Consider the following 21,906-nt stretch of genomic DNA (forward strand, 5'->3'; position numbering starts at 1 on the left):
TACTTAATGTTGCTAAAAAAATATGCAGAAAATTACTGTCTTAGCTGTGTTTTTCAGGCTCAGTAATCCATATCCCAGCTACAGTAGTATGTTAAAGTCGATTCTTGTGTGCTTCCACTAAACGACGTCGGTGTGTCAAACATGTTGAATCGTCCTTTGGATTAAGTACAGTACCTTTAAAATTGAAGGAACCAATCAAATTGCTAACACGTATTATTAAGTTAAAAGAAGGACGTTATTAGGCAGATGTCCACCAATGAGAGAATTACACGTGGCGAATTGAGTCCCATAGGCCCGGTTCTATCCTTGATACCGTCCTCTCGTCCTGAAGGCTCTTCCAAGCCATTGTGAGCAAAAAAATTTGGTCGAGATTTTTTTGCAAATATTACAAAAGGGAAACAATTAGATTCCTCTTTCTGCAATACATACACCTCACTGGGGGTACTATAACAATGGCGTGAAGAGATTCTCATCTTCGTCCTGAAGATTTTTTCTATTATTATATCAATTTATTTATTTGTAATTTGGGGGAGGAGGAAAAAAATGGAGTGTGTTGGGGTTAGGAATTTCGCAGCAATGGCGGTTTCAACGTTTCCGTCGTGGAGTACTTCTCCAAGGAAATCCCCGGTGGTTAATAAGAGTTACAGCTTTAGGAATATTCGTTTCAGGTTGTGTTGTAGTAGTCTCAGAGCTAGCGGCGGCGGAAGCAGCTCCGGGAGTGAGAGTTGCGTGGCGGTGAGAGAGGATTTCGCCGACGAAGAAGATTTCGTGAAAGCTGGTGGTTCTGAGATCGTGTTCGTTCAAATGCAGCAGAACAAAGACATGGATGACCAACAGTCCAAGCTTGTTGATAAGGCCCGTTTGATTTTTTTTGCCCTTGCCTTGTTTATGAAGAAAACGAACGTTTCCTTTGATTTTGCTTTGATTTGTTCTTACTAGATGTATCGATTTGAATTCAACTCTGGATTTTGGGTTTACAGTTACCTCCTATATCAGTCGGCGATGGTGCTCTGGACCTAGTGGTTATTGGTTGTGGTCCTGCTGGTTTAGCCTTGGCTGCGGAATCAGCTAAGCTAGGACTTAAAGTTGGACTCATTGGTCCAGATCTTCCTTTCACTAACAATTACGGTGTTTGGGAAGATGAATTCAATGGTACAGAGTTCTACCTGATATTGTTCTTCTTCCATCATTTTTAGTCACTTTCTCCTTGGTGTTGTTAACTTGGTGAACGTTTTTGTTACTGTTTTTTAAGATCTTGGGTTGCAAAAATGTATTGAGCATGTTTGGAGAGATACTCTTGTGTATCTGGACGATGACAATCCTATTACCATTGGCCGTGCTTATGGAAGGGTTAGTCGACGTTTACTCCACGAGGAGCTCTTGAGGAGGTAAAGAATGCACCTTTGGTTTCTCTTAGTTGTCCTGCATCTCCTGAATTCGAACTGTTTAAATCCATAATGTGTTAATTAATTTTTCCTAGGTGTGTGGACTCAGGTGTCTCGTACCTTAGCTCCAAAGTTGACAGCATAACAGAAGCTTCTAATGGTCTTAGACTTGTTGCCTGTGAAGGCAATGCCGTCATTCCATGCAGGTAAAAGATTGGAACCAGAGATGGTACTATTCCTGTTTTAAATGAAACGTTTTGGAGCAAAGTGAAGGTTCTGACTTGTAGCAAATGCAGGCTTGCCACTGTTGCTTCTGGAGCAGCTTCGGGAAAGCTCTTGCAATACGAAGTTGGGGGACCTAGAGTGTGTGTCCAAACTGCCTACGGCGTGGAAGTTGAGGTAAAGTTTTTAATATATGATATATGATATTCCCACAGCAATAACATTGTGAAGTAAATATTGAGACTGTTCTTCTATATGATCTATTCAGGTGGAAAACAGTCCATATGATCCAGAGCAGATGGTTTTCATGGATTACAGAGATTATACAAACGAGAAAGTTCGGAGCTTAGAAGCTGACTACCCAACGTTTCTGTACGCCATGCCTATGACAAAGACAAGAGTATTCTTTGAGGTTGTTGTTTCTCTCCTTCTATTTTAGTAGCTCTTGCGAAAATTCTGTTGCTTATCCAACTGAACTCCTTGCAGGAGACATGCTTGGCCTCGAAAGATGTTATGCCCTTTGATTTGTTAAAAAAGAAGCTCATGTTACGATTAGATACCCTTGGAATTCGAGTTCTAAAAACTTACGAAGAGGTGAATCTATACATATGAAATAATAGTACTTTACTTGTTAGACACCATACAAACCATTGGGTTTGCTTTATTAATTCGTTTTAATATAAAAACTACAGGAATGGTCCTATATCCCTGTTGGTGGTTCCTTGCCTGACACCGAACAAAAGAATCTCGCCTTTGGTGCTGCCGCTAGCATGGTACATCCTGCAACAGGTAGTTAGAGCAAGCCTTGACTCGAGTTGCGGTTATTAACATTTTGAATCTGCACCATCTATTACCTAATTTTTTTTCCTCAATTAAACAGGCTATTCAGTTGTGAGATCTTTGTCCGAAGCTCCTAATTACGCATCAGTCATCGCGGAGATACTTAAACAAGAGTCTACTACTTCCTTAACCAAACACACCAACAGCAATATTTCAAGACAAGGTGAGAGCTCTATACTAATAGCACAAAGTTAACTATTACTATCAGACAATGACAAAACCTTTTCAAATTTTAACTTGTGCGTTTTTGGCAGCTTGGGATACTTTATGGCCACCAGAGAGGAAACGACAAAGAGCATTCTTTCTCTTTGGCCTTGCGCTCATAGTTCAGTTCGATATTGAAGGCATTAGAAGCTTCTTCGAAACTTTCTTCCGCCTTCCAAAATGGTAAAGCATCCCATTTTTTAAGACACTGATTCTTGATCCATTTACTAAAAAGAATGTTTGGGAAGCAAGAGAATTGATTCTCCTTTTTCACTGACATCAATCAGGATGTGGCGAGGGTTTTTAGGATCAACATTAACATCAGGAGATCTCGTTCTGTTTGCTTTGTACATGTTCGTCATTGCACCAAACAAATTGAGAAAAGGTCTCATCAATCACCTCATCTCTGATCCAACCGGAGCAACCATGATTCGAACCTATCTCAGAATATGATTCTCTTATCAACTCGTAGGTTTGTGTGTGTATATATATATATATGGTTTATCTTATCTGAATAATCGATCGAAGAATGATATGTGGGTTACTAGGAAGTTGGAAAGAATCGTGTATAGAAGAATCTAAGGAGTGATCGAAATGGAAATGGAAAAGAACAAAATCAGTCTATGTTTTGTGGTAAGCGACTGAGAATTGAGATTGAGAGATAGACATTTTGTGAAATGTGAGTCTTGATCATTGTTTATGAAAAACTCATTTTTTTCTCATTAGGAGTTTAGATTCTTCAAACATATGTATTCTCTCAATCGCTAATCATCTACAATGCTTAAATTACAAGTGTAATGTTCAAAGGCATGTTTCAACCCATATTATTTGGCAGAAATTTTTGACTAATGCCATTTAGTTTAATATGATATATATTTCGTGTAATTAAGTGCAAATACTCTCATTAATCTATCATCTATATAGTACATTTGATTCTATTCTGTCCGGAAACTGAGCATATAGGATTATTATTGGATACTGCAAGTGGGAGTACTGTGCCGTCTTTAATCATTTCTCTATTTATGAACAAAAAGTATATGTTCGCTGCATCACATTCAGAATCTTAGAACAAGCAAATACATACAATTTGATATTCCTCTTTAATTAAACTAATCAATCCAATAAAAAATCCTCTCAACCTTATTATAAAACAGTTACTAGTCAAATAATATAATTTCTTTAAATTTCGCTAATTGCACATTTTAATTCAAAATTTAGTATTACATCATTGCTAATGTCAACAACCTCTAAAAGACTTTTCTATTAAAGCAAGCGCTTTTAAAATATTTTTTCATGAGTTCAATAAATACAAACAATAAGTCAACAAACTTAAACGCGGGGGTCGTCGTCTTCTCATGGTGGTGATGACGAACAAGTTCTTCGAATCAATCGGAGGAGCTCCGTCTTATTCTTCAGTATCCGTCGCTGTTAAAGGATCTGTCGGTGACGCCGTAGGAGGAACAGCTAGCCGTCGTGCTCTTCGTTGGACCATCGAAAACTTCCTTCCTAAAATCGATCGATTAGTTCTTGTTCATGTTATCCCTACCGTCACAACTATTCCATCTCCTTGTAAGTAGTAGTAATTTCCCAGGTTTCGTAATTTTTACTCTGACAAATCATGATTTTGAATTTGTTGTTTGTTTGGTTGAAGCTGGATCTAAGATTCCTGTGGAGGAATTAGAAGAGAGTGTTGTGTCTATGTATAAACGAGATTTGAGAAATGAGTATGAACAAGTTTTTTCGCCGTTTAAGAAGATCTGCAAATCCAACAAAGTGAGTTTTTTGTTTTTTGTTTTTTTTTTTTTTTGTGTGTAGCCAATATCAATTTTGTTGTTAGGGATTTTGGAACTTACGACTGGTAAAAAAAATGTGTTAGGTTGAGACTTTGTTGCTGGAACATAATGATACTGCAAACGCACTTTTGAAGTATATGTCAGATACTGAGGTTGAGTGTTTAGTCATTGGCTCTTGCTCTTCAAATTTCCTCACGAGGTATATTTAATTATTTATCCATTGTTTCTAAATTGAGATTTTGTATATGTCATGAGATCTTTGCTCAAACGTTTAAGAGGATTGGTTTTGGTAGGAAAAAAGGACAAGAATTACCATTAACTGTACTAGGAGAAGCTCCAGAGTCATGTGAGATCTATGTTGTTTGTAAAGATAGAATCTTAACCAAATCAACCAATCAGTTTACTGCAGGTTTGTCTCAATCACTTTCTCACTTCCATAAGTGTAAATTTTCAGTTTTATTGATTCCCCTGTGGTTGCTGTTTCTCTGTAAAACTTTCAACAGATTCATCAACTAGTTTCCGTATACCTGATGGAGCTGAAGCTTATACAGAATCTTTTAGTCGCACACGCTCAGATAAGACAGGCTTGTCTGCTTCATCCATCTCATCCTCAGGCAGGAAGCGAATTGGAAGGCCTGCCTCTTTACCTCACAGTCATCCAGTCTCTCGAGTGTTTTCTGATGCACAATCTTCAACTGATGTCGGTTTTGTCAATGACGAACACGCTCGTTCTATCCTTAGACATAGTACTGTTTCTACTAGTAAAAAACACTTGGATCCTAGACCTCACATTAAAACACCAAAGGTGAGCCATTTTGTTGCGTTTGATTCTCTGTTACACAAAATTAATCTGATTTTGATATCAAGACCTGTTTTTACAGTCAGATGTTAAAGCTGAGGTCGAGCAGCTAAGGAAAGAAGTACAAACCACTCTTTCCATGTACAAACAAGCTTGTGAAGAGCTAGTTCATAAACAAACGCAGGTCGGTGTTCTAGTTTCAAATTTTTTTTCTCAGAATCTATTCCATAAAATGTTTTGGCATTCTGATGGATTCGTGAACTCAATCCCACGTTGTGACTTCAGGTCCAGTCTCTTTCCTCTGAGTGTGTTAAAGAAACGGAAAAGGTCATCACTGCTCTAGAAAAAGAAGAAATGCGGAGGAAAGCAGCAGCGGAAGAGAAAGAAAAGCATCTAAAAGCTGTAAGAGAAGTCGAGGAAGCAAAATCAATGCTAGCCAAAGAGTTCTGCGAGAGGCAATTAGCCGAGCTAGATGCCCTGAAACAGTCCATAGAGAAACAGAAAGTCATTGAGCAACTCTTCTTGAGAGATGGGCGGTACAGAAGGTACACTAAAGAAGAAATAGCTGCAGCTACTGATAATTTCTCTTCCTGTAAAATAATCGGCGAAGGAGGATACGGAAAAGTATACAAATGCAGTCTTGATCATACCCCAGTAGCTCTTAAAGTTCTCAAACCCGATTCAATCGAAAAGAAAGAAGAATTCTTAAAAGAGGTTAACATCACTAAGCTAATCTAAAGATCTAAGACAGTCTTTTATCTCTCTGATATCTGAAATCAACTGTCCAATTTTACCTGCAGATCTCAGTCTTAAGCCAGCTTCGACATCCCCACGTCGTTCTTCTCCTCGGTGCTTGTCCTGAGAATGGCTGCCTTGTCTATGAGTACATGGAGAATGGTAGCTTGGACTGTCACATCACTCCTAAAAAAGGGAAAACATCTCTCTCATGGTTCATCAGGTTCAGAATCATCTATGAAACTGCTTGTGGCCTAGCTTTCCTCCACAACTCAAAACCCGAGCCCATCGTGCACCGTGATCTCAAGCCAGGTAACATACTCTTAGACAGAAACTTCGTTAGCAAAATCGGCGACGTTGGACTCGCAAAACTCATGTCAGAAGAAGCACCGGAGAGTGTCACGGTTTACAGAAACTCGATTATTGCGGGTACACTCTACTACATGGACCCAGAATACCAAAGAACCGGCACTATCAGACCAAAATCAGATCTTTACGCATTTGGAATCATAATTCTCCAGCTTTTAACTGCTCGACATCCTAACGGTCTTCTTTTCTGCGTTGAAGACGCAGTAAAGAGAGGCTGTTTTGAAGATATGTTAGATAAATCAGTAAGAGATTGGCCCATAGCTGAAGCCAAAGAACTAGCTCGTATTGCAATCAGGTGTTCGCAGCTCAAATGCAGAGACAGACCAGATCTTGACACACAAGTCTTGCCCGCTCTCAAACAGATTCTTGAATCCGCAAATAGTAGACTCAAGACAGAGCAGGCTAATGTACGACCACCAACTCACTATTACTGTCCAATTCTTAAGGTAAACCAGAAAACAACCATAGCAAGGACAACAATTCTTGATGGCTCAGGTTTTTTAAATATCTGAGTTGGTTGATTGCAGGAAATAATGGAAGATCCACAGATAGCAGCAGATGGATTCACGTATGAAGGAAAAGCAATAAAGGCATGGATTCAAAAACATCAAAATGTGTCTCCCGTGACTAAGCATCGGCTCAAACATTCCGATCTCACACCGAACCACACCCTCAAATCGGCTATACAAGAGTGGCGATCTCGTTCACGCTTAGACCTCTCTACTACTCTTGGCTCCTTTTGATCACACTAAATACAGTAGACACTAATTTGTATATATTAAATTTGAATACCCTGAACTTGTTTGAATCAGGTGTATCAACTCTGTTAGTCTTCTTTTTCTCTAATGTTTATTGTGGTATGAAATAACAATAAGTCAACAACAATTTGGTTTGCTTTTATAATTCCATTCAGAATGTGCAGGCTTAAATGGAACTGATCCACACACAGTTAATGAAGTGAAGAAGACTATAAGAACATGAAGAAGAGTATCTACAACTTATATAATCAAGTGATGTTTTTAGAGGTATATATCATCTACAAAATACTCACTGACAAATCAAATTTGAGTAAACTCAAGAGCGTTTGCATCTGGATCACGAGTAAATATCGCTGGTCTCCCTGACTTACTCATTGTATACTCTATCCCTGCAAAGTTCAAAAACAAAACTTCTTTATAGCAAAAAAAAAAAAAAAGAAACATCCTTTTAAGCAGGATACAAGAAGAAGAAGAAAGAATCAAAAAAATTCATATACCAGCTTTGTCCAAAACATCTTTCAGATTGGAAACATTACGGATTGCGATACAAGCGTGTCGATCCCGTCCTCCGTGCTCTGGTCTACCTGTCAATGGATCTGGATTTGGAAGCTCCATAAGATGAATCATCTCTGAACCTACCCATAACCAAGCTCCTCTATATGGAAGCTTATCGTGTGGCCTTGCCTCGTTTATCTCAAGGCCTAAAATGTTTTGGTAAAACTCGAGTGACCGTTCTAGGTTCTTGCAGAGCAGACCAACATGGTGAACACCAACAACTCCATAATCTAGAAATTTTAAAACCAAAATTAAACGGTTTCATACGATATTAAAGTCTTAATATAAAAAAAAAAAAGCGGGATCGTGTTAATCACCGGTTTTGTTGTTAAGCTCTTTCTCTTGTACAAGACTAATCCCTTCAACCGATGATCCTTGTGCTTTATTAGCCTTCAAGCTACAAAACCTAACATTGAGCTTTTGTTTCCTCATACTTTTCTTCTGAAACTCAAACCTCTCTTTCGTAGAGAGATTCGTGCAAGTAATCTTGCCAAACACCAAAAAAAAAATCCATCATCAATCCAAAGAAATAAAAATCGTTATTTAAATGATACCCTAATTTCTAAACTCACATATCAATTTCTTGATAATTAAAGAAAAGGTAAAGAAGAACCCTTAGTAACAGAATCGAATAACCTAATTTATGAGTGAGTGAGTGAGCGAGTAGAGGAGGAGCTTTACCTTTGGTCTTAGATTAAGTGAAACTGAAGGTCTGACAATAGACGCCATGGAAGAGAAGAAGCTTTACTGTCTGACACACGAGTAAAGAGTCTTTTTTTTCCTCTGCCACAAAAGGCTCAAGAAAATTAAGGAGCAAAAAAAAATCTGAGCCACAGAGCAAAGGTAACACACGAAAAACAAATAAATAAAAATTAAAAAAATCTCAATCATCAGAATGGATGGGCCAAGCCCAATTCAATTGGTTGCTGTTTTTAATAATTAGCTTTATCGAATGACATATATAGTTTACCATTTTCACTCAGTAATAGTAATAAACCACACTTTCAGAACTGTTAGTTAGTTTGTTACTATATTTACTGCTCCACTTTCTTTTTAAAATGAGTTTAGATGTTTTTGTTTTATGTTTTTAAGAACTAAGAAATATTGTTTATATGTGTTTATGTGACCGCCACTATACAGTATTTCCTCTCTATACTTTGCAACAACAGATCCGTGTAGCAACTGCTCATCTCAAAATTTGTGACACATATTACAAAATATAAACTTTTTTTAATATATCAAAAGATATCTTACTTTATCTGACAGCCTTAAAAATAAATACTACTATTAAATTAAACTTCTTTTAAAAAAAATTGCATGAGTCTGTCTACTCTACGTATATATATACTGTAATATCTCCCGAAAAAGAAAAGATAAATTAAATCATAAAGATCACATGATTCATATCCATTAAGTTGCGTTCATTTAAGAAATAAAAAGAATATACAAAAATTTTCATATCTACGATTTATATATTTATATGATTGGTTCAGCCGTTCAGTGTACTTGATACGTATATGATGAATTTGGTGGGTACTTTGTTGCCCATCCAAAAGCTACATACGTTACTATACTTTTTTAATTTTACATATCATTACATGGTCCAATGATTACCAAACACGTGGAGACAAAGCCATAGTTAATTATTTTCTAAAAATAGTATTTACAGAACCAAAAACAAAGAGAAAACACAAAAGATATTTACGGAAGTTAAAGAGAGACGTGTCGATGTCAGTGCAGTGAACCTCTTCTCTTTCTTTTTCTTTTCTCCCGCCACCCCAACTAACAGATCTCTCACCGTACACATCATCATCCTCTCTCTTTTTTTTGGTTTACCAAATCTAATGACTTCTTTCTCTCTGTCTACGTGGTGACCATCCGGTCTGTTTTCCGACAGGAGTGGGACCTACTTGATTTTACTATTTTAAAAAAAATATATATATATATATATTGTTTGGGAAAAATAAAAAGAAGAACGAAATAATCATCTGCATGACAACACAACAGCACTTCGCTTCTCTCGTCTCCTCCCCTTCTGTTTTTGGTATCCCATCCACCCCGAATGTCATTATTTTAATTTTTTTAATCTCTATCTATAAATATAATTTTTATTCTATTTTGTTCTGTTTTACCAAAGTAGAATTTACAAGTATTATATTACTATGAAATTGTCATTTTTGATGTTATGTCTTAAGTTTTGGATAAGATACTAACTGAACAAAACTAATTTTTTCATTAATCTGTAAATATAAGATTACAGCTATATATATAGAGTAAGATTAAATAAAAGGAAGTTTAATCCTACATAAACTATATAACATATATAATGTGCTAAACCAATTAATTAAACTGATTTTTTATTCTAATACACCCCCACAAACCTCTGAAACAGAATTGTGTGAAGGATGGAAGAGGCTTGATAGAGACATGCGGCCAAGGACAAAATAGAAAGGACCCGATTGAAGAGCTTTTGTCAGGATGTCAGCATGTTGATTCGCACTGGAGACGTGAAAGAGCTTCAAGAACTCGTTCTTCATCTGATCTCTAACGGTATGATAATCAATTTCTATGTGTTTCGTTCGCTCTTGAAACACTGGATTTGTGGCAATATGTATAGCCGACTTGTTATCGCAAAACAACTTTGCAGGTGAAGTGACAATGATCCTCAAATCTTTGAGCAACTAATTCAACCACTAGAGTTCACAAGTAGCAAGAGCCATGCTGCGATACTCTGAATCTGTACTGCTACGACTAGTAACATGTTGCTTCTTAGACTTCCAACTAATAAAGCTTTTGCCCAGATAAATACAAAAGCCAGAGATATACCTTTAAGTTTCAGGACAAGTGCCCCAATCCGCATCAGAAAAAGCATTAAGGCAAGGTTTTGAGGTAGCAACATAGTAGAGTCCTTGACCAGGGTTACCTTTGATATAGTGGCAAATCTGGTATGCGGCCTGGAGATGCACATCCGCAGGACAAGAGAGAAATTGACTTAAGTTGTTGACTGCAAAAGTGATATCTGGCCGAGTGATGGTGAGATAAAGCAATCTCCCAATGAGTTCTTTGTATGATGTAGCTCGCGCAGAATCAAGAGGAGTACCCATGTCCTTTGTCAGGTGAACATTGGGATTCATAGGTACACTGCAAGGTTTGCAAGCTAACAAGCCATTTAAAGCCAATATATCTAGAGCATACTTTCGTTGACAAACAGAGATACCACTGCTATTACGAGCGATTTCTAATCCCAAAAAAAATTTAGGAGCACCCATATCCTTGAGCTTGAAAGCAGCATGTAAGACAGCCTTAAGATCCTCCAAATCACTGTCATTGTTAGAGGCAATCATGATATCATCAACGTACACCAAGAGAGCAATAAACCTTGTTCCTCGTTCTTTGACAAACAGAGTGTTGTCACCAGGACACTGAGAGAAACCAGCCTTGAGAATAACTCCAGAAAAACAGTGGTACCATTGGCGAGAAGCCTGCTTTAAACCACAAAGAGATTTATGGAGCCGACAAACTGGATTAGGAGGAAGTGGTGCACCACCCGGAGGAGTATATCCTTGAGGGAGACTCATGTAGATCTCCTCATCCAAGCTCCCATGAAGGAAAGCGTTAGTCGCATCCATCTGTGTGAGTGTCCATCCATGTATAGCTGCTAAACCCAAAACAAGTTTAACACTAGCAAGCTTAGCTACATGAGAAAAAGTATCAATGTAATCAATCCCCTCCATCTGAGTATACCCTTTGGCGACTAATCTTGCTTTATAACGATCAATAGATCCATCTGGGTTATATTTGATAGTGTAAAACCATTTACACCCTATCATCGTCTTACCAGGGGGTAAAGATACAACACTCCAAGTCCCAAGTAACTCAAGAGCAACAATCTCCACATCCATAGCCTTGGGAAAATGAGGATGAGCCATGGCTTGCTTAAAATTTTGTGGCTCCAATTCAATTGAGCATGAAAGAACAAAATATTGATACGAAGGACTCAATTTGGAATAGGTAAGAATAGAATCAAGAGGATAAACAACAAGAGGATCTGAAGAAGAGAGATTATCAGAAAGCTGAGTAAGATTGCAGAACGCAACAATAGAAGAAGAAGAATCAGACGAAGAAAGATCAAGAGAAGTCAAATTAGAAAAAGAAGTGTTTGTGAGATTGCAATGATAGTCAGATAAGTAACTTGGAGCTTTAGCTTGGCGTCGTGGCCGATCATTGTTTTGTGCAATCTGTCCTATGGCAACTGTAACAGTCTCATCCGGTATAGCAACAACACTAGAGGATGATGCCGGTAATGATGATGATGCATGGACAGGAATGGATGCAATTGATGACAATAAATGTGTATCATCAACAAGTTCAATCTCAGTAGAAACAGGCAAGGGTAAAACCATTTTACTAAACAGATCAGTGGTAAGAAGAGATGGAGTAACATTTTTGAAAGGGAAAATATGCTCATGGAAAACAATGTTAGGAGTGATATGAATGACGAAACATTATCACTACGAACAATCTTGATGACAAAGTTATATTATGTTTGAACATGTTTAACAAAAGACGAAAAAATAGAAAGAACATCATTTTTATTTCTCATCATATAAATCCAGGTGATTCGAGTACAATCATCTACAATAGTGAGAAAATATCGATATCCTTCTATAGATTCTACAGAAAATGGTCCCTAAGTATCTATATGAATGAGATCAAATGGTAAATGAGAAAGCTTACTATGTGAAACAAATGGCAATTTCTTTTGTTTAGCTAATGGACATATATCACATTGATCATGAGAAGAACTAGAGATGGACATAGGTAAAGTACCCGACATATATTGTAACTTGACAGAAGATGGGTGACCTAAGCGTTGATGCCAGACACGACCATCTACTTGCAAGGATCCAGAAAAAGATGCTGAAACAGAATTCGCAGATGTTGAAATGTCATGATGCTCCAATATGTATAGACAATGGATGAGGACACCTTTACCAATGATCAAGTCCCGAGTATAGTCCTGAATATAACAAGAATCACTATAGAAATGTGCAGAACAATTATCATGTCTAACCAAAGAACTCACACTTATAAAATTGAATTTAAAAGTTGAAACATAAAGAACATCATGCAAGACCATTGTTTGAGTTATTTGTACAGTGCCTATATGAATAATAGCAACTCTAGTGCCATTAGGGAGTGAGACTGTTACACCTGTCACTGGAAAAGTCTCATCAAACAAAGAAAGATCAGAACACACATGGCTAGTAGCTCCTGTGTCAATTATCCAACTACCACTGGGTAGAACAGAATAAAGAGAGGAAAGGCACTGGTGTTGAAAAGTAAAAATTTTGTTTTCAAAACGAATACTAGAAGAAGGAAACTCAATTGTAACATTACCAGAAGAAGATGTTGCAGCCATAGCACCATGCTCAGTTATTGTAGCAGACGGATAAGAAGACGGCTGCTCTAAAGCTTTGGTCTGAGTGCTAAGTTGATGAATCAGACTCTGAATTTGGTCAGAAGTGAAACTGCTCAAATCAAGATTAGTTGCAGTCTGTGTTGGGGCAGGCGTATAAGAAGCATAATTCATCACTGCATTGGATAGTGCACCCTGATGAGAATATTGATTCTGCTGATATTGATTCTGAGTTTGTTGGAATTGAGCATGTGTAGGAAATTGAGGACGTTGTCCTGTTGGAAAAGATGCCCGAGGCGGAGCAAACTGTGATAACACTTGCTGCATTGGAGGTCGTTGAGCATTCCTATGACCAGGTGGATATCCATGAAGTTTAAAACACTTATGAATGGTGTGACCAACCCGATTACAATGAGTACAATAAGGCTTCTGGTGAGGTCGGAAAGCAGCATAAGCAATATTATCAGTAGGTCCTGAAAAATAGCCATTAGTAGAAGGCGCCATGGAGTTATAGCCAACATTATCAGAAGGACCAGAAGCTTGGAAAGCCACATTATCAATCTTGGTAGCAGGCTGAATACTCTTCTAGCTCTCGTCTGCAGTCACCATGTGAAAGACTTCACCAATCGATGGCATAGGCTTCAACATTAAGATATGCCTGTGTGTGGGCTGGTAAGCCTCATTTAACCCCATTAAGAACTTCGTAACCCTGCTACGCTGCTGCAATTTCTCCCACATAAGAGCAGCATTACACTCACACTTGCCACAAGTACAAACATGAACATCAATGTAATTTTTCAACTCTTCCCACAAGGTTACTAACGTTGTATAATGAAAGTAACATCCATAGAACCATGTTGTAAAGTACTCAACCGTTGCTCAATCTCAAAGACCCTATGTGCATCATCTTGCCTAAAACGAGACATAAGATCCAACCAAATCGCAGAAGCAGTAGGCTTATAAAGTAAACTCTGGCCTATTTGCTTAGAAACTGAACTCATTAACCAAGTAATCACCATATCATTACATCGTGACCAAGAACCTGCATCAGGATGATTATCAGGAGGTTTAGGGATTGTTCCATCAATGAAGCCCAACTTATTCCTGACATTAAGAGTCATGCGTACAGAGCGACGCTAAGAGTGAAACTCTGAGTCAGTAGTGAGCCGATCTGAATCTGATGAATGAATAAAATATGGATTCTCGTATTGATTAGTAGGTCGACGTGATTCTGAGGTCGGATTAGGAGTGACAGGACGATTTTGAGGATTTGAAGCCATTGTAAAGATTAGAGATGAAATTGATCAAAAGAATCAAAGATTTATAGAAAGATTGAACTCAATCAAAGATTTACAAGTATTATATAACTATGAAAAGATCATTTTTGATGTTATGTAAAGTGGTTAATTAAACTCAATAAACCATTCTGTTATGTATAAATCAGTAAAAAAAGAGTCATCGATAATTATTTCCATTGTTTTTTTGTGATGAATAAAATTTGTTTTTGGTTATGTTATTGAATACGATAACTTTTTTTTTTTTAACTAAAAAATCTTAGAAATAGTTGAGGAATTTCTATTATTACCTGCAAAATTATGGAAATTTAACTTATTTACTCATTTTTTCATTACCCCATAAGCTTCTCTTGACATTGACATGTCACATGTGTGGCATTATGAAATTAAAATTTAAAGAAATTCGTTTCTATATTAGAAAAAGTAGTAAATTACTCATGGGGTAAATTTAAACGTTTATTTTATAATTTGTAATATGAAAACGTATAACTTCGATATAGATACGCAATAATGGAGGCATGATTTTATTTGTTTCCCCCTATTGAAGGAGATGAAAGATAATGGGGTAAATTATTATAGAACACCCAAGAAAAGAAACTGTGTATTAAAAAAATAAAATAAAATCAATGAAACAAAGAAGTGAAAACAAAACTCAAGTAATAAAATAAATTTTACTCATTTGTTTCCATATAGTATTAGCAAGTACAAGTTCATGAAAACATTTCTCTCTTTTGTGCTGTGTTGTGTAATAATAAATAAAGACCTTTCTCATATATGTGGCAGATTTAAAAACCGATATTTTCTTTTTATTTTTGTTTTTGAAAAGAGTTGAAGTTAAAAAAATAATTGTGGGGGGGGGGGGGGGGGGAGAGAGAAAGAGAGATCAGAATCTCTAAATGGCTAAAACGAATTACCCAGAATCCAGGAAACTCTCTGATTGATTTTTTCATTTCTTTCTGGTGAATTTCTCGGGAAATTTTTTTGTAGCTTTTTTGTAATTGTTTTGGGGTTAGGCAAATCTCTATCTGTTTCATGTGCTAGCTAAGGTTGTCTCACTTTTCCTCTTATGAGTCATGAGTTTCTTGTCTTCATCTTCTCTAATAAAGTTAACAACAACACTCTCTTAAATTTCAAATCTTTCGACTTTTCTCGTTTTTTTTTTGTTTTTCTTTCCACCGAACCGGGTTTTAACAATCAAACACAACTGTCTCTTTGAACACAAGTAACAAAGAAAAAGTTTCATCAAAAAATTTGGCACCTTTCATTGAGTTTGTTTGGGTCTTCCCTTTGTGAGAGAGAGATCAAGAAATTGAGTTTTTTTTTTTTTTAATTCCATTAATGGACGAAGCTTCTCCTGCCATAGCTGTTCCATTCAGACCATTCCCTGAGCCACACGCCGGAATTAGAGGCTACTGCAGCGGCGAATCTAGGGTTTCTTTACCGGAAAATTCTTGTTCCGGTTCCGGGTCTTTGATTTCCGACGACGGAGCTATGAAAGGTTCATCCTTTGAGATCAATACAAGACAAGATTCATTAGCATCATCATCATCATCTGTTGTACCAGACGTCACCGTTGTTGATATCTCCGCCGGAGATGAGATGAACGGTTCAGATGAGTTTGATCCGAGATCGACGACGAGTCAGGGTGAGAAGAAAGTACTCAGTAGAACAGAGAGTAGAAGTCTGTTTGAGTTCAAGAGTGTGCCTTTGTTTGGAGTGACTTCGATTTGTGGAAGACGACCTGAGATGGAAGATTCTGTCTCCACGATTCCTAGGTTTCTTCAAGTTTCGTCTAGTTCGTTTCTTGATGGTCGAGTTACTAATGGAGTTAATCCTCACTCGAGTGCTCATTTCTTCGGTGTTTACGATGGCCATGGTGGTTCTCAGGTAAACTTAATCGAATACTTTTGATCGGAAACTGCAAAAGTTTGGTTTTTTAAGATGTGGTTTTGTTTGTGTGTTTGTGTAGGTAGCGAATTATTGCCGTGAGAGGATGCATCTAGCGTTAACGGAGGAGATAGTGAAGGAGAAGCCGGAGTTTTGTGACGGTGACATGTGGCAAGAGAAGTGGAAGAAGGCTTTGTTCAACTCTTTTATGAGAGTTGACTCAGAGATTGAACCCGTGGCACACGCGCCTGAAACGGTGGGATCGACGTCGGTGGTAGCCGTTGTCTTTCCGACTCATATCTTTGTCGCTAATTGCGGCGACTCGAGGGCGGTTCTGTGCCGTGGCAAGACGCCACTTGCGTTGTCCACTGATCACAAAGTAAGTATAATAATGTGTGTTAATATGTTTTAGGTATATGTTGTAGCTTCTATGAAATGACTCTAAATGATTAGTAGTAATATGCAGGGATTTCAATTATATACGTAGTTCTTTAGGAACTCTATATGTATGGATTGGTCAACGTTCTTATAGCTATTTTATGTGTAGCCGGATAGAGATGATGAAGCGGCTAGGATAGAAGCAGCCGGAGGGAAAGTAATCCGGTGGAACGGGGCTCGTGTTTTTGGTGTGCTAGCAATGTCAAGATCCATAGGTAAAAATATTTTTACTTTGTCCCAAACAATATTAAATAGTTCAGTCACATTTTAAACCGTTGCATAACAGGTGATAGATACCTAAAACCATCAGTGATCCCGGATCCTGAAGTGACTTCAGTACGACGAGTCAAAGAAGATGATTGTCTCATCTTAGCAAGTGATGGTCTTTGGGATGTAATGACAAACGAAGAAGTGTGCGATTTGGCTAGGAAAAGGATTTTGTTATGGCATAAGAAGAATGCTATGGCCGGAGATGCTTTGCTTCCGGCCGAGAAAAGAGGAGAAGGAAAAGATCCGGCGGCAATGTCGGCGGCTGAGTATTTGTCGAAGATGGCTTTGCAAAAAGGGAGCAAAGACAATATAAGTGTGGTAGTTGTTGATTTGAAGGGAGTAAGGAAGTTCAAGAGCAAATCCATGAATTGAGAAAGAAGGTTTGAAAGAAAAAGTTTTGATGGTGGGGTAAATAAGAATGGAACAGGTAATAATAATATTATTAATTGTTTTTGTAATATTAATTTCCTGCTTAATTTTTATTATTTACTTTGTTATCTCTTCCCACCATTATTTAATCTTTTTTTTTTTGTAAGCTAACTTGATATATAATGTACATGATGTAGCTTCCAAACAAAAATCCCCTATTTTAATCCTGGGGTTAATTGTAATAACTAATAACACTACACTCGTCTATGCTAAAGATCTAGTGTTATTGTTTGACGTTTATTACTTCTCCTTTTCTCCAAATTAAATTTGTGTGTGGTTGGTAAGAAAGTCACAGATGTTAAGATGCTGCAGTAGGAGGTAGACTTTACCAAAAACTCATATTAGTCACGACTGTTTTCTTTATTTATAAACCAAAGGAACAGTAACAACACTAACCAACCAAATCATAGTATGGAAAAAATCACAACAATTTGAAAATGGAACATACGAGAAGACAAAAAAGTGTGAATTCTTCTACGTGATGGAGACAAAATAATACAAACTTACACCTCAAGCTTTAATTGTAATAAAGTAGTGTGTAAGGCAGATTTTACCCGAGAATACTTTCATCTTTTCATCACATCAACATTTAAACGAACAAGTAATGTAATTTTTTAACATCATCATTTGTAAATGTCAAAAAATTATAATTTGTCAAAAAATTGCCTAGTACACTAAAAATAAGGGGTTAGTGAATATATATAAAAAGAAGAAAACAAAATAAGTGGTTAGTTAAAGAGTGTTAATAACTTTTTTTTTCCTTCTTCAGCTTTTCATACGCATTTAAAGCGCCGACGAAGTTGAAGAGAAGACACGAAGAGGAAGAGAACACACACGATTTTACTCGTCTGATTTATCAGTTTCAGATTCATCTCGGATTCACTAGATTGTCTTCTCTCCGGTGAGCTAAGTTAGATCGTTTGTTAAAATTTTCAAGAGCTTATTTCTTAATGAACCGTTAGATCGACGAATTGGTTTGATTACTCTAAAGCTAACATTTTTGGTAGGAACTGAGCTTAAATTTTCAATCTTTTGTTAAACTGAGTTTTGGGTTTTTCATTATCAATACAGGAAAAATTGAAGATCTGGGTCCTGAACTCATAAGCAAGAGAGCTATATAGCCATGGACGAAAGTAATTATATATTCTTGCCTTTATTTTTCTCAATAGCGCCTCTCTTAACTCTCTTCAACTATTAGCTTTTGAGAGGTTAAGTTTATGTCTATGTCTAGGAACATATTAGTTTTACACGGTTGCGAATGGTATGTTTTTGATAGTTTAGGGGGCATTTCAGTTTTGTGATGTGTGGTATGCAAAACAATACCATTGAGTCCCATTATCTGAATTGAGATTGAGAAGACCCAAGACTTAGATTAGATCACGAGACGACGTCGTTTCTCCTTGTCCATTTTCATTTTCATGGTGTTGTCTTGACTGAATTTGCAAATGTTGGAACCTACTGCTAAGTTTTTAGCGGAGATATATGGATATACGCGTTTAAGTCCGTATGTGTGAAATTGAACGTTGTATCTGTTTCCTAGCAGATACTAAATTTGTATCTGGAAATGGTAGAACCGAGCTAGTAAAATTCATCGCTGATAGGCATACCAAACTCATGAAACAAGCCTCTCGATATTATTCCGCACTTAAAGGTTAGTACTACAATCCATTACCGCCTAGGAGCCTAGTCTTGTCATGTGTACAAGTGGCCTGCAATTTTATCTTTACCCTTATATTCATGAATAAGATGTGAAAAGATGAAGCATTCATGTCAACACATTCGTCTAAGTTATGAACTAAGCAAAAGACATTTGTCTCTGTTTCGGTAGATGCTATGGCTCGTGGGAGAAGAAGATATTCACTTGTAAAAGATGTAGACGGCATGGAAACAGGAGCATATGACAAACCTCTTCCATGCTTTGGTTGTGGAATCGGATGGTTCTCGTGAGTTCTTTGCTTCTCCTGTTAATTCCATGTTATCGGACTTAAGGCCAATCCTGATTTGAGTCTTCATTTACCTTAAAACAGCTTTCTCCTAGGATTTATGTTTCCACCTTTGTGGTACTATGCTGCATATCTTTATTTCGGGAACTATTATCGTAAAGATCCTAGAGAAAGAGCTGGTCTTGCTGCTTCCGCAATCACTGTAAGTACTTATATATGATTTCGTGTGCATAACATAATATTTACTGTTAGAGATTAGTCCATAGTCTAACAATGTGTTCTAGATTAGTCGAAGTGACTCTAAATTCGATTTTAAATCGGTGCAGGCGATGGGATTCTCTCTTGTGTTAGTCGTGATTTTCGCTGTCCGGTGGTTATACTATCCTAATTAAGATTATACTACAAGATAACTATGTAACTATCATTCATTACCTATAAGTTTCAGTGTTCATCAAGGTATAGTCACCGAACTCATGTACATTCACATAAACCAATGATTTTACTTAGACCATTTTATCAAGTTGTGTATAATTTTTTGTTCACAACATATAGAGTTTGTATACGAATTACGAACAAGGAACAGAAAAAAGAAACAACATTAGGTTAATGGTTGTATTGTAGCTACATTATTTTGGCTGTGATTGTTATTCTAGTCAGCCAAATTGGATTATCAGTGTATTGTCCTTGGTTTCATTCATATCCTTTCGGCCGTTCTCGAATGATTTTTGTGGACTGTTCGCTTTAACCTTAAACGAACGACGAACCTTTTTCGTATCTGGTGGGCCGTTTAGTAATGGGTTTATCTGCGGTGGAGCCTGTTTGCTGAACCTAATTATTATTATTATTTTTTTATAACAGCAAAAACCTAATATTTAAAGGGTGTATTAATTGGTACAAGAAAATACAGTTTTTTTTTTTTTAACAAATAATTATGAAAACGGTGTCACTGATATACATAACTAAACTATTCATCATCTGATAATTTCGTAAATCATAACTCAGTTAATTAAATGAATTAAATCTTTAATGTAACATATAAAATACATGGAAACTATGTTATATCGTGCAAAGAATCAACCAACAAAACGATCTACCGCGAAATTGAAATTAATACGGAATGTAAATTTCTCAGTGGTAAAGTAGTGAACCAAACACCAAGCCGTTTAGTACGCCACATTAAAGCTTTAAGACGACATGACGTGCTTCTCTTGGAATGTAAAACGGGTGATGTTTTGTTACCAGTGGTGATAGGTACGTACGGCGTGGGGTTCGTATCTATTTGTACTTATCAACGAAGAGAAGTATATGATTGATTCGAGGGATTCGATTATGCTCAATCGCTAAAAAGCTTCCAATAGGTTAATGCCACGACAAATTTGTGGATCTCTCTTCCAAGTAAGTTAATAATCGAATCATTAAGAGCTTTAATCAGTATTTTTGCAATCAATTACTAATAAAGACGACATGTAATACGATTGGATCAATCTTGTAATATAGGCACGTGCGGGAGACAGGCTGTGTTGTGTAATCTGGACGATAGCTGTTTGAAGAAACTTAGACGATACTTCCGATTCATCTAGCGTCTGTCCTTTCCCAGCCTGTCTCTTTCTCTTCTTACTTATTTTTAAATGTAATCTTGATAAATTATTATATTTTCCTAAGCTATTGTGGCTCGTTTCCAGACCAATATACAGGTATCTCTCTACCTAAACTCCAGATTTATGTCCATCTGTTGTGTCCAATTATTTCAGTCCTCGTTCTTTGTTTGCTATATAAAACAATTCTTTTAAAACTCTACTTAGCAACAATTAACAAACCATCAAGAACAACAACAACAAAAACCAGAAATTCTGACTCTTTGGTCTATAATTTTTTGTTGTGTCTTAGCCTTTTCATGCGGAAATTGAGTTTAAATCTCGTATTAAGGGTGGATTCTCTAAGCAAGGGTTTGTCAAAAACGCATGGTACTAGGCTACTAGCTAAGTTTATGTTACATGCATGTAACATGCTATTATTAGTTAGATACTGCTACTCTATTGGTTGAAGCTGATCAGTCTCTTTTGATGAAGAATTGAAGATACATTTTTATACGTTTTGAGTCACAAAAAGACTTTTAACGTTTGGTGGATTTGTCACATGTGTGATCTCAATAAATAATTTTTGATCTATGGAAAACTATTTTGATTCGATGGCCTCAGCAAATTTTTGGTTGGACAAAATACTTTTTGCTAATCACTTTTTCTTTCACTAACTTTTTTACCCACGTAAATCATTCTGATTCTTAATTAGTTTAATGAGATATTATAACCTGGTGTGATTCTCCCGAAATCGATATGCTCTTATTATATACGTAAATCACTATCCTCTTTTCCTTTGGTTAATAGTATATAGTTTAGTATATGATTTTAGTTGATGCTTACTTTTCTTTCTTTGGTCTTTAGGTTTAATAGTGGGACACTGAATACGAAAGATAAGAGCCAAATTTTCAAAATATTAATAATATTTCTTTTTCACAGACAGAAAGCTGGTGGCGATGGCCATAATTTTAGGGCTATGCGTTGTTTA

General features: G+C 36.8%; 6 protein-coding genes across 11 annotated transcripts; 4 read left to right on the forward strand and 2 right to left on the reverse strand.

The window, feature by feature from the left end:
• The first annotated feature begins 320 nt into the window (after positions 1-320).
• Positions 321-3,373, forward strand: LOC109124564 (lycopene epsilon cyclase, chloroplastic). 2 transcript variants are annotated; one of them, XM_010484893.3, is made up of 12 exons: positions 321-855; positions 981-1,152; positions 1,253-1,388; positions 1,481-1,591; positions 1,682-1,784; positions 1,876-2,019; positions 2,094-2,201; positions 2,300-2,396; positions 2,488-2,610; positions 2,702-2,834; positions 2,939-3,123; positions 3,200-3,373. In XM_010484893.3, exons 1-11 carry the CDS (start codon positions 544-546, stop codon positions 3,102-3,104), a joined length of 1,605 nt encoding a protein of 534 aa, XP_010483195.1. In that variant the 5' UTR covers positions 321-543; the 3' UTR covers positions 3,105-3,123; positions 3,200-3,373. The 2 variants fall into 2 exon arrangements, with proteins under 2 accessions (XP_010483195.1, XP_010483196.1); XM_010484894.3 differs by having other exon boundaries at positions 2,939-3,119.
• A 530-nt stretch (positions 3,374-3,903) lies between these two features.
• On the forward strand, positions 3,904-7,232 carry LOC104761777 (U-box domain-containing protein 34). The gene is made up of 9 exons (XM_010484896.3): positions 3,904-4,220; positions 4,303-4,424; positions 4,528-4,643; positions 4,738-4,853; positions 4,948-5,249; positions 5,326-5,427; positions 5,529-5,957; positions 6,044-6,793; positions 6,875-7,232. Exons 1-9 carry the CDS (start codon positions 4,007-4,009, stop codon positions 7,088-7,090), a joined length of 2,367 nt encoding a protein of 788 aa, XP_010483198.1. The 5' UTR covers positions 3,904-4,006; the 3' UTR covers positions 7,091-7,232.
• Positions 7,233-7,300: 68 nt separating this feature from the next.
• Positions 7,301-8,741, reverse strand: LOC104761778 (uncharacterized). Its single transcript, XM_010484897.2, has 4 exons — positions 8,342-8,741; positions 7,978-8,146; positions 7,603-7,890; positions 7,301-7,494 (listed from the first exon to the last, which is right to left on the reverse strand). The coding sequence occupies exons 1-4, from the start codon at positions 8,387-8,389 to the stop codon at positions 7,406-7,408; spliced, it is 594 nt and encodes a 197-aa protein (XP_010483199.1). The 5' UTR covers positions 8,390-8,741; the 3' UTR covers positions 7,301-7,405.
• Positions 8,742-13,664: 4,923 nt separating this feature from the next.
• On the reverse strand, positions 13,665-14,200 carry LOC109130513 (uncharacterized). The gene is made up of 3 exons (XM_019240110.2): positions 14,122-14,200; positions 13,922-14,070; positions 13,665-13,838 (listed from the first exon to the last, which is right to left on the reverse strand). The coding sequence occupies exons 1-3, from the start codon at positions 14,198-14,200 to the stop codon at positions 13,665-13,667; spliced, it is 402 nt and encodes a 133-aa protein (XP_019095655.2).
• Positions 14,201-15,063: 863 nt separating this feature from the next.
• LOC104761779 (protein phosphatase 2C 77) lies at positions 15,064-17,612 on the forward strand. 2 transcript variants are annotated; one of them, XM_010484898.3, is made up of 4 exons: positions 15,064-16,261; positions 16,344-16,640; positions 16,809-16,914; positions 16,986-17,612. In XM_010484898.3, the coding sequence occupies exons 1-4, from the start codon at positions 15,713-15,715 to the stop codon at positions 17,339-17,341; spliced, it is 1,308 nt and encodes a 435-aa protein (XP_010483200.1). In that variant the 5' UTR covers positions 15,064-15,712; the 3' UTR covers positions 17,342-17,612. The 2 variants fall into 2 exon arrangements, 1 of the variants encoding a protein (XP_010483200.1); XR_015588969.1 differs by having other exon boundaries at positions 15,183-16,261; positions 16,728-16,914.
• A 497-nt stretch (positions 17,613-18,109) lies between these two features.
• On the forward strand, positions 18,110-20,038 carry LOC104761780 (large ribosomal subunit protein eL20z-like). 4 transcript variants are annotated; one of them, XM_019240212.2, is made up of 6 exons: positions 18,125-18,299; positions 18,470-18,531; positions 18,939-19,049; positions 19,227-19,341; positions 19,426-19,543; positions 19,668-20,038. In XM_019240212.2, exons 2-6 carry the CDS (start codon positions 18,522-18,524, stop codon positions 19,731-19,733), a joined length of 420 nt encoding a protein of 139 aa, XP_019095757.1. In that variant the 5' UTR covers positions 18,125-18,299; positions 18,470-18,521; the 3' UTR covers positions 19,734-20,038. The 4 variants fall into 4 exon arrangements, with proteins under 4 accessions (XP_087355549.1, XP_019095757.1, XP_010483202.1 ...); XM_010484900.2 differs by having other exon boundaries at positions 18,942-19,049; XM_087499423.1 differs by lacking the exon at positions 18,939-19,049 and having other exon boundaries at positions 18,110-18,299.
• Positions 20,039-21,906: the final 1,868 nt, after the last annotated feature.

Source organism: Camelina sativa, chromosome 18 (genome assembly GCF_030686135.1).
Source record: "Camelina sativa cultivar CO46 ecotype springtype chromosome 18, ASM3068613v1".
In the NCBI taxonomy this organism is placed as follows: domain Eukaryota; kingdom Viridiplantae; phylum Streptophyta; class Magnoliopsida; order Brassicales; family Brassicaceae; genus Camelina; species Camelina sativa.

Bases quoted from the DNA above. Each gene is read 5' to 3' on its own strand.
- LOC109124564 (XM_010484893.3), top strand. From the start codon at position 544: ATGGAGTGTGTTGGGGTTAGGAATTTCGCAGCAATGGCGGTTTCAACG. The intron at 1,153-1,252 runs GTACAGAGTTCT...CTGTTTTTTAAG, and splicing joins TTGGGAAGATGAATTCAATG to ATCTTGGGTTGCAAAAATGT. The intron at 2,611-2,701 runs GTGAGAGCTCTA...CGTTTTTGGCAG, and splicing joins CAGCAATATTTCAAGACAAG to CTTGGGATACTTTATGGCCA.
- LOC104761777 (XM_010484896.3), top strand. From the start codon at position 4,007: ATGGTGGTGATGACGAACAAGTTCTTCGAATCAATCGGAGGAGCTCCG. The intron at 4,221-4,302 runs GTAAGTAGTAGT...GTTTGGTTGAAG, and splicing joins CACAACTATTCCATCTCCTT to CTGGATCTAAGATTCCTGTG. The intron at 4,425-4,527 runs GTGAGTTTTTTG...AAAATGTGTTAG, and splicing joins AGATCTGCAAATCCAACAAA to GTTGAGACTTTGTTGCTGGA.
- LOC104761778 (XM_010484897.2), bottom strand. From the start codon at position 8,389: ATGGCGTCTATTGTCAGACCTTCAGTTTCACTTAATCTAAGACCAAAG. The intron at 8,147-8,341 runs GTAAAGCTCCTC...GTGTTTGGCAAG, and splicing joins CACTTAATCTAAGACCAAAG to ATTACTTGCACGAATCTCTC. The intron at 7,891-7,977 runs GTGATTAACACG...TAAAATTTCTAG, and splicing joins AGAGCTTAACAACAAAACCG to ATTATGGAGTTGTTGGTGTT.
- LOC109130513 (XM_019240110.2), bottom strand. From the start codon at position 14,200: ATGACTCTTAATGTCAGGAATAAGTTGGGCTTCATTGATGGAACAATC. The intron at 14,071-14,121 runs GTTCTTGGTCAC...TAATGAGTTCAG, and splicing joins TGATAATCATCCTGATGCAG to TTTCTAAGCAAATAGGCCAG. The intron at 13,839-13,921 runs GTTACTTTCATT...ACTTGTGGCAAG, and splicing joins TACAACATGGTTCTATGGAT to TGTGAGTGTAATGCTGCTCT.
- LOC104761779 (XM_010484898.3), top strand. From the start codon at position 15,713: ATGGACGAAGCTTCTCCTGCCATAGCTGTTCCATTCAGACCATTCCCT. The intron at 16,262-16,343 runs GTAAACTTAATC...GTGTTTGTGTAG, and splicing joins ATGGCCATGGTGGTTCTCAG to GTAGCGAATTATTGCCGTGA. The intron at 16,641-16,808 runs GTAAGTATAATA...TTTTATGTGTAG, and splicing joins CGTTGTCCACTGATCACAAA to CCGGATAGAGATGATGAAGC.
- LOC104761780 (XM_010484899.2), top strand. From the start codon at position 18,905: ATGTGTGAAATTGAACGTTGTATCTGTTTCCTAGCAGATACTAAATTT. The intron at 19,050-19,226 runs GTTAGTACTACA...CTGTTTCGGTAG, and splicing joins ATATTATTCCGCACTTAAAG to ATGCTATGGCTCGTGGGAGA. The intron at 19,544-19,667 runs GTAAGTACTTAT...AAATCGGTGCAG, and splicing joins TTGCTGCTTCCGCAATCACT to GCGATGGGATTCTCTCTTGT.